The 12559-nt window shown below is 54.4% G+C and overlaps 1 protein-coding gene across 3 annotated transcripts in view; it reads left to right on the top strand.

The window, feature by feature from the left end:
• Positions 1-12559, top strand: part of ITGA11 (integrin subunit alpha 11) — a 149931-nt gene that overhangs the window by 116281 nt on the left and 21091 nt on the right. For all 3 annotated transcript variants that reach the window (XM_024232325.3, XM_024232324.3, XM_024232326.3), the window contains exons 19-25: positions 2288-2373; positions 3385-3592; positions 6399-6497; positions 8037-8113; positions 9897-9986; positions 10903-10993; positions 12362-12475. In XM_024232325.3, coding sequence (XP_024088093.2) covers positions 2288-2373; positions 3385-3592; positions 6399-6497; positions 8037-8113; positions 9897-9986; positions 10903-10993; positions 12362-12475 — 765 coding nt within the window. The remainder of the gene's footprint in view (positions 1-2287; positions 2374-3384; positions 3593-6398; positions 6498-8036; positions 8114-9896; positions 9987-10902; positions 10994-12361; positions 12476-12559) is intronic.

Raw genomic sequence — 12559 nt, 5'->3', positions numbered from 1 at the left:
AGGCTAGGCAGGATTCAGACATGCAGAGACAGGGAGGATGGGCTTTTATTCCGGGAGAGCTGACAGCATCACCGAGGCAGGGAAATAGGAAAAGCAGTATGCAGCTTCAGGTAACCCCTTTCTCACCTTATAAAGAAAAGGTGAGAAACAGAGCTGAAAACTTTGAAGAGCAGCTACGTTTCTAAAACTCTGGTTTATCTGGATTTCTAGCCCCCAGCAAGTGAGATACATTCTTCCCATCATTCTACAAAGTCTTACTTTGCCTCTACTGAATGCCCAGCACTGTTCTAATACCATAATATCTGGCCTCTTGGGGAAGTGAGCCATCCCATATTATTGAGTGTAATGGTTGCTTATTACATTGAATTATTTATTTTAATCAGCCAGATAGAAATTCTTCTGAAGGTCATTATATAGTTCTCAAACTTCTTAAACAGTATGCTGAGTGGGAGCCAGCCATTTTTTCTTTGAGACTTGAACTCACCAGGATGAACTTTGGTGCTAGAATGCCGTAAAGCCCCTATCCTGAACTAAGTCCCTTTCCCAAATGGCTCCACGGCGACCCCTGGATACGGCTTCGCTGGCTGCCATTGCAGTCAGTAGATCCACCTTGCGGTGGGGAGCTGAGGGGCGAGATGGGTAGATCCATGCCTAAAGCAAGAGCGTGTGGATCTGACTGAGGGCCAGAGAGCTCTCCTTCGAGAAAAGTTAATGAATTTAAGATACACATGACTTTGTGACACCTGTTTCCTCCCCCCTGGTTTGGGCTGTGTTGTTGGTAGTGACAGTTACCGCCCCTCAGCTCCAGGCTTGAATATCCAGCTGCCTGCTGAGGTCCTCGCCCCGGTTGGGCCACAGGCGCTTCAAACTCAACATGCCCCACACTGAACTTCTCACTTAACTCCTACTTTTTTTTTTTTTTTTTTTTTTCGGAAATGGTGTCTCCCTCTGTCGCCCAGGTTGGAGTGTAGTGGAGCGATCTTGGCTCACTGCAGCCTCTGCCCGAGTTCAAGCAATTCTCCTGCCTCAGCCTCCCGAGTAGCTAGGACTGCAGCCACCGTGCCCAGCTAATTTTTGTATTTTTTAGCAGAGACAAAGTTTCACCATGTTGGCCAGGTTGGTCTCGAACTCCTGACCTCAGGTGACCCATCTGTCTCAGCCTCCCAGAGTACTAGGATTACAGGTGTAAGCCACCACGCCCGACCAACCCCTGCTGTTATTACCGAATGCCATGATCATCCTTCCAGACACCTAAAAAAGAAACTCAGCCGACACCCTGGACCCCTTTCTCCCTCAGCCCCGACAACCTCCAGGTTCCTATTGATCCCGCCTCTGGGGTCACTAACCTATTTCCTCATCTCATACCCACTACCACACCGACACCAGCGTCATCTCTTGCCCGAATGTTGCGGCAGCCTCCTCAATGGTCTCCCTGCCTCGAGCCTCCATCTTCTCACTCCATTCTCCCACAGCAGCCAGGGCAGCCTTCAGCATGCAGGTCTGTCAGGACACTCCCTACCTGAGGCATTCGGCGACTCCTACCAGTTGCAAGGAATGACCCCAAGGCCCTGTAAACACAGGCCCCTGACCATCTCTTCCTCTGTCCCACCCCTGTGTCTCTTACCACAGCAACACTGACCCACCCATCATTTCCCAGACTTGCCGTCCCACTTCTGCCCCAGGGCCTCTGCATCAGGCTGTCCTTCCTCCTGGACTTCACCACCTCCACCCCGGTCCACCCAGCTACACTGACCATCCTTCAGAACTCTGACCCCCTGTCACTTCCTTGAAGCCTTCCCTGACTTCCTACAGGCCAAAACAGCTGTTTCTCCTCTCTGCCTCTTCTATTCCTCATGCACACTTCCTTTTGGTTTTTTTGCACATTTTACACTAGTGATTTGTTCATACACCAATCTTCCCCATGAGCTGAGGGCAGAAGCTGCATCTTTCTTGTTTTGTATCCTCAGTACCAAAGCCCTTGCCCACACACAGTAGATGATCAATAAGTGTTGACCAGAACTGCTCTGCTGGGTGAGTGGGGGTGGGGGTTCTGTGCCATCAGCTCGGTTATGAACTGGAGCGGAACCAGGAGGAGCTGAGTTTTGAGCCTCGTTTTAAAGAGGGAAGCATCTATGGAAAAGCACAAGACAGAGCAGTGTGGTGTCTGGGGACAGTGCAGGAAAGCCAGCCCATGTCTAGTGTGGTGGAGACAGATGCTGGTGTACACTGAGGGCGAGGAGCTGCGGGTCCCTACCCAGCTGCCCACACCTGGCTCTCCCTGGCCCAGGTGCCCTTCTGGAATGGCTGCAATGAGGATGAGCACTGTGTCCCTGACCTTGTGCTGGATGCCCGGAGTGACCTGCCCACGGCCATGTGAGTTGGCTCCTTCCACCCCCACCCTCGCCCCTTCTCCTTCACTGCCAGAGGCTCTGGGGCTCCTGGGGCCCTGGACTGTTTCCTGGACATCCTCCTCACAGGCAGCATGGATCAAACATTGGACTTGGAGCCTGTGTTCTAGCCCAGGCTCTGCCTCCAACACCTGCATAACCTCAGGAAAGTCTCTGTAATATGAAACTACTAGTCTAATCTAATTTCAAATTTTGTTAAAAAAAGGAACCCTTTCTTTGGAGCCCACATTACAAAATAGGTGAAAGGTAGAGACAGGGGACTTGGAGTTCTGGGTGCTTGTCCTTCAGCCCCCAGATGAGGTGACCTCTGGGCCCACTGGCTGAACACCTTGGGCTTTCCAATCCTTCTGATGGAAAGATGCCAGGGACACCAGCAGAGGGTGAGCAGGGGACCTACAATCCCCTGGAAGAGACAAACGAACATACAAGGGAAAATAATGAACAATATCATATTCTTAACTTATGTAACATGTTTTCCAATAATTTATGCTCAACTTTGATCCAACTATGAGATGATTTAGATAGAAAACATATATACCATGACATAGATAATAAAGAGAAATAGCACATTCAAAACTTGTAGAAGGATAATGGAGCACATATTCTAACCAGCTAGGCTAAAATAAGGATTATCTCTACATTAGTGCTGAGCTTCCTGGCAGCCAAGGCCAAAAGGGAAACATGATGCATGGAGTGGTGATGCATGAGTGGTGAGGTCAAATAAGAGCTCTGGGTTCAGTGGAGGGTATGATCTCCATGGTGGGGACACCAAGGGCCTTTGAAATAGGAAGTGGTCTTGAAGGGTGAGCTCTTTCCAGCCCTGCCATCCATTTCCCCTCTTCTCCTAGTGGCTATTCCCATGAGCAGAGGCCAGTCAAGTGCCCAGACCCACCTTTTTGCCCCAACCCTGGGGCTCCTCTCTACCCCTGCTTTCCTCATTCCATCTGACCAATCTCTGGTGGTCTCTGGTTCTCAGGGAGTACTGCCAGAGGGTGCTGAGGAAGCCTGCGCAGGACTGCTCCACATACACGCTGTCCTTCGACACCACAGTTTTCATCATAGAGAGCACACGCCGGCGAGTGGCGGTGGAGGCTACACTGGAGAACAGGGGCGAGAACGCCTACAGCACGGTCCTAAATATCTCGCAGTCAGCAAACCTGCAGTTTGCCAGCTTGATCCAGAAGGTAAGACCTCAGCGACCTGCCCAGACTGCCTCTGCCTGGCACAGGAAAAGGAAGGCCAGGTGGGGTCCTGGCTACATGTTAGAATCACAAGAAAGCTGGGTGCAGTGGCTCATGCCTGTAATCTTAGCACTTTGGGAGGCTGAGGTGGGAGGATCACTTGAGCCCGGGAGTTTGAGACCAGCCTGGACAACATAGTGAGACCCCATCTCTATAAAAATATATAAAGTAATTAAATAAAAAAGAATCACAGGAGAGCTTTAAAAAGCCTGCCCCTAGACTCCTCCTCTGGAGATCCTAACTGATTTGCTCTGGGGTTGGGCCTGGCATCGGGAGGCTTTTAAAGCTCCCTCGGTGACTTCAGTGTGCAGCCAGGGCTGAGAACCACCGGCACTAGGGGAGTCTGAGCCCTTTGGGAACACGGGGAGGAATACCCTTCAGCCTGACTCCTGGGTTAGGGGCACACACACCACGCATATGCCACCAGCCATACACACCTTCTACCAACAGTGCACCCTGCGGGCTTGCTCGGAAGGTCCTTCTGACAGGAATCAGAACTGGTTCCTCCCCAGGTTAAAACTTCTGATCACTCCCAGCTGCTGTCAGAACAAACTCCAGGCTCCTCATTGTGGCATTCAAGGCCCATCCCACCCACCTCCTGCCACTTCTCCCCTAACCGTGCCACGGGCCACCTTGTTCCCAGTAAGCCCTCCTGGTTCCCACCACGGCCCCCACCTGGGACTCCTCTGTCCTCTGCCCAACAGGCTCCTGCTCCCATCTGGTGATCATCCACATATTGCCCACTCACGGCGTCCAGCGCTGTGCTGGCACTTCGCGTGCATTTAACCCTTGCAGCAACCTCAGGCATAGCAGTAGTGGTGGTGGTGGTGGTGGTGTGTCCCCATTTTACAGAGGAGGAAACTGAGGCATAGGGAGGGGTTAAGGCCTGCCCAGGACCACACAGCTGGTGAGCAGCAGAGCGGAATTCCCGCCCCACAGCTGGCGCCTTAGCCTGCGCTTTGTGACAAAGCATAGTCCTCAGCCCTGCTCTCTGGGGTACCTTTCCTGAAGCTCTCCAAGACCACAGGCGGCCCTCCAGCCCGCACAGCATCTGGCACAGCCCTTCATGTGCTCTGAAGAAACATCAGTCTCCAAGTGCTGGCCTCTTGAAACCCTCGACTCCCAGGTGGCAAGAGCCCTGTCTTAGCCATGTCTGTGTCCAGAGCTGGGCACATAGAAGACCCTCAAGACAAGTTTGTTGAGTAAACTCAGACATCAATGTCATGTGTGGGTGTTGGGGGGTCCTAGGGCCCTCAGACACAGCTTCTGTCCTCGAGGATCTCAGTGTCAGTGTAGAACCCAGTGTGCCGGGCAAGACGGGTGTCGGGCCAGTCTGTCCTCTCCACCCCAGAACCACTGCCCAGCACCCCTCCCCGAGTGCCCCCCTTGCTTGCCACACACACAGGAGCAGTTCCTGTAGCCAGGAGGGGAAGCTGAGTGGAGGGAGGCCACCCCAGGAAAGTGAGGAGCTGCCTGCTTGGGTCCCCCCTTCCTCCTCAGCGGGCTCCCCCATCCTCAAACAGACCTCAAGGCCTATCTTCAGCCACAGTTCCTTCTGTCAGGCCCAGGCCTGGGCCCCAACCCCACTTCCTCTCCACTGCCCAGAATGACAGCCCAGGCTGATGATGAAGAGCCCACCTGATGGTCTGTCAAAGTCCCCTCCTGTCCGGGTACTTGTGTCTGTCTGGATTTCAGGTATACGGAGGGAATCAAGCCCCACACCAGCATCCGCCTTTCCCTGCTCCCCTGGCCCAGACTTCACAAGGCCAGTCTCATGCCTGCTCCTAACCCTGGGGAGGGAATCATGGAGATAGTTTCTGTGGCTCAGAAGAGCTTTTGGAAATAAGTGGAGGTAAAGAGAAGCGGGAGACATGTTCTGTGAAGTGCTGTGTCCCTGTACACAGCAGGTGGGGTGCAGAGCTAGCCTGGAGCCTGCCTCCTTCACAGGTGTCGCCACCCATCCCCAACCCAGGAAACGCTCATGGCTGCAAGGTCGGCATTCCTCTCTTCTCTCTCCCCAACATCCAGCCAAGGGGAACTCTAGTAGAGAAAGCACCCCTCTCAGCCAAATGCAGATGTGTTAGTCTGATCACACACTTTTTGCACACACATGCAAAAACGCAGTGGCCTACATATTCGTCCAGGGAAACACACATGCTCCGTGTGCATGCAGCAGGTACATGCACACACGTGCACTGACACGCAGACATACACAGAGTCTCCACAGACACATGCTCACATCCACACGGGTGCATGCGTGCCCAGAGACATGCACAGCCATGTGCCCAGGTAATGCCCAACAGTGCAGAGAACACAGCAGGGACAAATAATCATCATAACAGTAGCTGCCACATACCAGTGATGACAATAGGCAGGGCATGGGATAGGCGCTGCATTTATGTGCATCGCGTCATGTAATCCTCATAACAACTAGGTGAGATAGTTACTGTCATCCCCATTTAACAGATGAGCAAAATGAGACGCATACATGAGCCCCTGCCATTCTCCCCACCGCCCGACAGCCTCTGGGTGTGTCCCGCCCCGTGTCATGCCAAGTACCAGGAACCAAGCCACACCCTGGCCTCTGGGGCCTCAGACATCAGAAGGGCTGTGGTCCAGGCTTCCATATGGGTATCAGAGGCTGAGGCGGCCCCTGCAGAGTGGGGTGCAGGCTGGGGGTGAGGGATCCTCCAGACCTGGTCCCAGGCCCCACCTAACTGCTGCCATAATGTCTGCCACCCACCTCCAGGAGGACTCAGACGGCAGCATCGAGTGTGTGAACGAGGAGAGGAGGCTCCAGAAGAAAGTCTGCAACGTCAGCTACCCCTTTTTGCGTGCCAAGGCCAAGGTTGAGACTGGGGACAGTGTGGGGGAGGGTCAGGGTAGGCACTGGGGGGCACAGGGAGTTTGGGGAGGGCGGCAAGAGCAACAGGAGTGAACACAGAAGACCAGGGAGGGATGGGAGGCCTGAGGTGGCTTTTATTTGTCTTTTCTCCCATGAAATGACATTCAAGTGACCAAATTAGCCAGCCATCCCCAGGCTAGCAGCCCATCCTTTAACTCAGAAAGAATTCCCACCACTCCCAGCCACTAGTCTGCCACCTACCCCTAGCCAGTCCCGCTGTTCTGCAGCCTCACAAGTTTTTCAAATTTGTGGCCTCTGCCACTGTGCCGTGTATGAGGAGGGATGGGGAGAGAAACTACCATTTCGTGAGCACCTACCACCCAACTGTGCTTAAAAACCCATGTGAATAGAGGGTGGGTATGGGAAGGGAGAAGCAAAGTAGCTGGGAAAGGGAGGGAGACGCCAGATTGCAGGGAGTGTTTGGACATCAGCCCTGGGCAGTGGGCAGCCATAGAAGGTTCTGGAGCAGGAGAAGATCTAATTGAGGCCAAGCTGCTTGGACTTGGGAATCAGAGAGGAGCTGTGGCAGGAGCCAGCTAGGCAGCAGCAGTGCTCCCAGGAGCAGGGTCTGCACAGCTGGGGAAAGAGAAAGAAATGGGAGCGGGGATGAGGGCTCCTTAGCAAAGCACCTCCCCGGTGAGATATAAGTCGAAGGTGTAGTTTCTGGGTTGAGGCACCGACAAACCCAAGAGCTCTGGAGTCGGGATGGAGCAGGACACAGCCCAGGCTTCCCCACCCACGCCCAGCCACTCCTGCAGAGAAGGGGCCGCTGAGGTCTCCTGGGAAACCTTGTGAGGGTGAGACCAGGGAGAGCATCAGAGGTCTGTGCAAAACCTCAGTAATGCCCCCAGGTGGGGCAGGGAGGAAGCGAGGAGGGTTGCATGTTTCCCTACTGCGGGGCGAAGGGCAAGGGGAGCATCAGGGCCCAGGTAAGCAGTGTGGCAGGAGCGCTGCCAGACAAGGGGCGGATGCCTTGTTGGCCTGCTGGGTGGCCACTGGCCCTCATCCCTCTCCGGGCCATCTCCTCCCTGCCACACACAAAGAAGAGGTGGACGAGGCAGTCCAACAAACGTTTCTGGCCCCCACATCCTGTGGTGCATGGCGATGGCCATCGGCCCTTCCTGCCATCAAGGCCCCCTACCCTAAAAATCCTGCAGACAGAGTCTGGAGCAGACTTGCTGCTTTCTGGTTGCCTTTTGCTAAAAACAAAAGAAGAGGAAGAGGGAGGGGGGCTGGCTCAGCCCCGAGAAACCCCATTGTGGGAGCTGTTGTCTTTGGCTGTGTCCCCACAGCAGCCCTGAAGCTCAGCTCATGTTCTGTAGCACCTGGTCCTCCCTTTCCCAGCCTGTTCCCAGCCAGCAGCTCCCCAACCCCCAGCAAGCTCCCCCTCCCCAAGCCAGCAGGGGGCTGTGGGGAGTGGGCTGTGGGGAGTGGGTGGGGCTGGTCCCGGCAATGCCCAGACATGCGACCGCTTCCTTGCAGGTGGCTTTCCGTCTTGATTTTGAGTTCAGCAAATCCATCTTCCTACACCACCTGGAGATCGAGCTCGCTGCAGGCAGGTCAGGGCCATGCCTGCTTCTTCTCCCCCAAGCTTGCTATTCCGGGGCCCAGCTCTCTGGCTGCTAGCAACTGCTCTTCCTGACACTGAGTCCACCGCCCCACGCCCTGTCCCTCACTGCCCCAACCTTGAGTGGAGGGAACAGGGTGGGGAGGTGGGCCAGCGTCCATTGCGGGTGTGGGCCAACCTGCTGCCCCCTGAGTTGCCACCACTCTTCATTCTTTGGATGACAAATAATAATGTCAGCCCTTTACTTTTAGACAGCCCTGTATACAGCAGTAATTCACAAACCCCATGGTTATAAAGCACTGTACAGGCAAAAATCTCAGTCCTCACAGAGGCCGCTTAAGATCATCAAAGCAGGGGTTATTCCCCACACCATCTTCCAAGTTAAGAAAAGAGAGGCTCAGAGAGGGTGAGTGAATTTCCCAAGGACACACAGCAGTAAATTGTGCAGCTGGAAGCTGAACACTACTCGTCCTATTCCCCATCCAGGGCTCTTCCTGTCCTAGTCACCTCTCTCCCCTTTTTCCATTTTTAAGAGGCCTTTTCTTACTCTGTGTGGGTCTTCCTGTCTGTCTGTCTGTCTCCCAGGCCTCTTGGAGGTAGCTTGCTATATGTTGACACCATGAATCACTTTGTGTCAGTAGTAAATACACTTCTCTTTTTTGCAGAATTACCTCTGTGTGGGGAAGGACAGAGGGATTGTGTCCACTCTGGAGCCTTATAAATGGCAAAAATCCTTAGCTAAGAAATAAATACCTCAGGCAAACTGAACACTAACATTCCAGCACACACACACGTGCAGGTCAGAGGTCACAGAAGTGCTGGGGACTCATACCCAACATGTGCTCGCGTCCCAGCTACAGTTAAATGAATTGTGCGTCCTGGTAGAATTCTCACACACCACGTGGCAAACTTGGCGAGGCCTCCCTTGCTCTCTGCCCTGCTCTTAGAAAGCCCAGTCTCGTCTTCACAGGAGAAATGAGCGCACTTGCAGAGCAGTGTCTCTGGCACACCTGTGGGGGGTGTCTGAGAATTAGGTGTGTGTAGGAGGGGACTCTGGGGGCACATCTCTGTGTGTGTCGGGTCTCCCTTTTCTAACCAAACCCCTATCCTGGGGTAAGGCTTCCAAAGGGAATCAAACTCAGTCTATGTAACAAGAAAGAATTGTACATTTTTATGTCGAAAATGATTTGCCCCGGTAGTTCATGGTGCTCAGATATAAAGGGAGGCACACTGGACAGAATCCCCCCAAAGATGTCTCTGAATTTCACTCCCAGCCTTCTCGTGGCAGCAGAGTGCCCCTGGCCGCCCTGTAGGAGCTGCCCCTGGTCAGTCCAGGGATAAATGAATGACTCTACTGTGAATTCCTCACCATCCCTCCTCCGTGGGCACAGCCTTTGCCACAGGTGTCGTCTCCCACAGCCCCTGAGAGTCCGGCAGGCAGCAGGATTGGCCCGCCTGACAGACGGGGCGGCTGGGTGAGGGAGGCAAACAGGCTGGGGTCCAGTCTGTGCCAGGCCAGGCACAGGCCTCCCAGCTCCAGCCCAGAGCCCTCCCCTGACTCCACCTAAAGGGGCAGCAGGTAGAGCCGGTGTCATCCATGCCCGCTTCTGGCCCTTCCTCTCCTAGGAGACGCCTCAGGTTCCCTGTCTGGCCTGTCTGGTGCCCATCAGCCCCAGCTAAGCCAGCGTGCTCCATCCACAGTCTGCCTCAGACCCTTCCCGCTGCCTGTGCTGGCTGAGACCCTTCCTGACCTTGCTGCCTGGCTCTCCTTGCAGTGACAGTAACGAGCGGGACAGCACCAAGGAAGACAACGTGGCCCCCCTACGCTTCCACCTCAAATACGAGGCTGACGTCCTCTTCACCAGGTGGGCCGGGCTCCAGGTGCCCCAGGAGAGGAAAGGCAAGGGGAGTGGGAGGAGGGAGGCCTAAGGCGGGGGGCACCCTCTGATGGGCCCTAATAGGGCCAGACCCCAGCACTAAGGGACTATGGATGGAGCCAAGAGTGTCCCTGATGGGTCAGAGAGTGCAGCCCCCCATCCAATGTGGGGAGGGGATATCAAATTAGAGGAAGGAGGAGACACAGGCCCGGCCCTGGGGAGCTCCCAGCAGGGGCAAGAAGGGAGGGTGGGGGCAGTGGGAGGCATCCACCCCTGGCATAGGCGACAAGTGGATGTATGGTCTGTAGACAATTTAAAAACAGTAATAATATCTATCATAAGTCAATCTGCTTTTCATTATCATCTTATACCAGCACATCTAAACAATGTCAGTGGGAAAAGACTCTTCCCCAAAGGACAGACTGCTCCCACCCCCACCCCCTTGGCATGCTACTGGCCCCCAATCTGACGGAGGAAACAGCCCCTGTCCTCTGAGAGCTCACGGGCAGATGGAGAAGTCAGGACAGAACCGCAGATACGGAGAGGAAGCTCAGGCCCTCCCACACCAGCCATCCCTAGAGGGTGGAAGGGAGCACAGTGGCATGGTCACTCTGAAAAGCAGCTACACCCCTAGGCAGAGACGCTGGGGCAGGGATGAGATAACTGGCTCTTCTGACTCACGCCCACCCACTCAGGAGGCAGACATTGCTCACCCATGGCAGCGCTGATTCCTGTGAAGGCTCAGAATCCTTCCAACATGACACTCACTCCCAACCGACACAAGAGGGAACCTGTTTTTTGTGGCCCGGGGGAGGCCGGCACATGCCCTCTCCCTCTTTCATTCATCTGTCCATCCAGCCAGCACTGACTGAGCTCACGACAGCCCTGTCCTCTGTCTCTGCAGGAGCAGCAGCCTGAGCCACTACGAGGTCAAGCCCAACAGCTCGCTGGAGAGATACGATGGTATCGGGCCTCCCTTCAGCTGCATCTTCAGGGTGAGGCTGGAGGGGAGCCGGGTTGAGGGGGAAGGACGGGATCTGAGCACCCCCATCCTAGAGGGGAGGAATGTGGAATCATCACTAGTGCCCGGAGTCCAGCCTCAACCCTGCCACCCACCCACTGTGCGACTTTAGGCAAGTCACTTCTCCTCTCGGGCCTTTCAGTCTTCTTTTGAAAAACAACTGGACTGCAGTGGGGGATGTATGGGTGAAGATAGGGTGTGGTTGCCTAAAATTCTTAAATGTTTTCTGAACAGTGGTTTAAACACACTAGGGTTTACTCTCTCCCATAAAAGAAGTCCAGAGTTGGCAGCTTCACAAAGTCATTCAGGAGTGGGTCTTCTATTCCACCATCCTCCGCATGAACTTACCAGCCTCCAGTTCACCTCACAGTACAAGATGGCTGCAGCTCCAGCCATCACGTTCTCATTCCAGGCAGCAGGAAGGAGGAAGGGGAGAAGAGCATGCTCCCTCCTTATTAAGGGACCTCCCTGGCAGTTCCTCACTCTTCCAGTGACCTCTCTTTATCCAGAATGTTGTGATTGAGCCATAAGGGAGGCTGGGAAATGTGGCATTTTGTCTCAGTTCTGCCACTAAGGAAAGTGGGAGAACAAGAGTTAGGAGGCAATTCGGCAGCCTCTGCTATAGTGGGCCCTGATAGCTCCCTCAACCCTAAACAGCTATAAGTTCATCAACTTCTCTTAGGCTGTGTGAAAGCTGAGGGCAAGCTGACAGCTGGATACTGGACTTCAGACACGTTGAGCCCTGCATGGCTTATTCAAGAGAGGCCTAATAAGCTGCCCAGGGTCACACAGCTCATAGGTGGTGGTGGGCCCAGGATTAGATTCCTGGTCTTTCTGGTTCCAAAGCCCAGCTTAGCATCACTGCTGCCCTGGCACTGAATGTGGCACTGCTAGAATGTGAACAATCATGCACTCATTATTTAGTAATAAATAGCGAGTTTAATTAATTAAATTAATTGTTAATTAATGATTCCCTCTCATGATGCATTCATTGCTGTCACCATCTTCACCCCTGGCCTCAACAAAATCCCCACCCCAGGCAAGAAGAGTTGAAAATGCAGGTGGCCCCTGCTCTCCGGCCTCAGGATCCCCACTGACTTGTCTTCAGCTTCCAGCCACCCATCCCCTCTCAGGGCTTTCTTGCCCTCGTCCGGGCAGTCCCCGGCCACAATTTGACAGATCTTAGGAGCTTCCATGGCAAAAACACCAGGGTCCTTGAGTGGGCCTTTTTCCCAGGCCTGGTGGGGGAATTGCCACCCCCAGGGGCTGGTTGGCCCCTGTGGACCTTGTTTTCCGCCCCCCTCAACTGACTGTACTGACACCTCCCTGTCTCTGGCCACAGATCCAGAACTTGGGCTTGTTCCCCATCCACGGGATGATGATGAAGATCACCATTCCCATCGCCACCAGGAGCGGCAACCGCCTACTGAAGCTGAGGGACTTCCTCACCGACCAGGTACCGATGGCCTTGGGAGCCGGCTAGGGGAGGGGACCAGAAGGAGACAGACACTCCCCCTACGTGTGTCCCCAGATTCCCAGA

This window comes from Pongo abelii, chromosome 16, assembly GCF_028885655.2.
Source record: "Pongo abelii isolate AG06213 chromosome 16, NHGRI_mPonAbe1-v2.0_pri, whole genome shotgun sequence".
In the NCBI taxonomy this organism is placed as follows: domain Eukaryota; kingdom Metazoa; phylum Chordata; class Mammalia; order Primates; family Hominidae; genus Pongo; species Pongo abelii.
The sequence above is the reverse complement of the archived record's forward strand: the minus strand, read 5'-3'. Positions and strand labels throughout refer to the sequence as shown.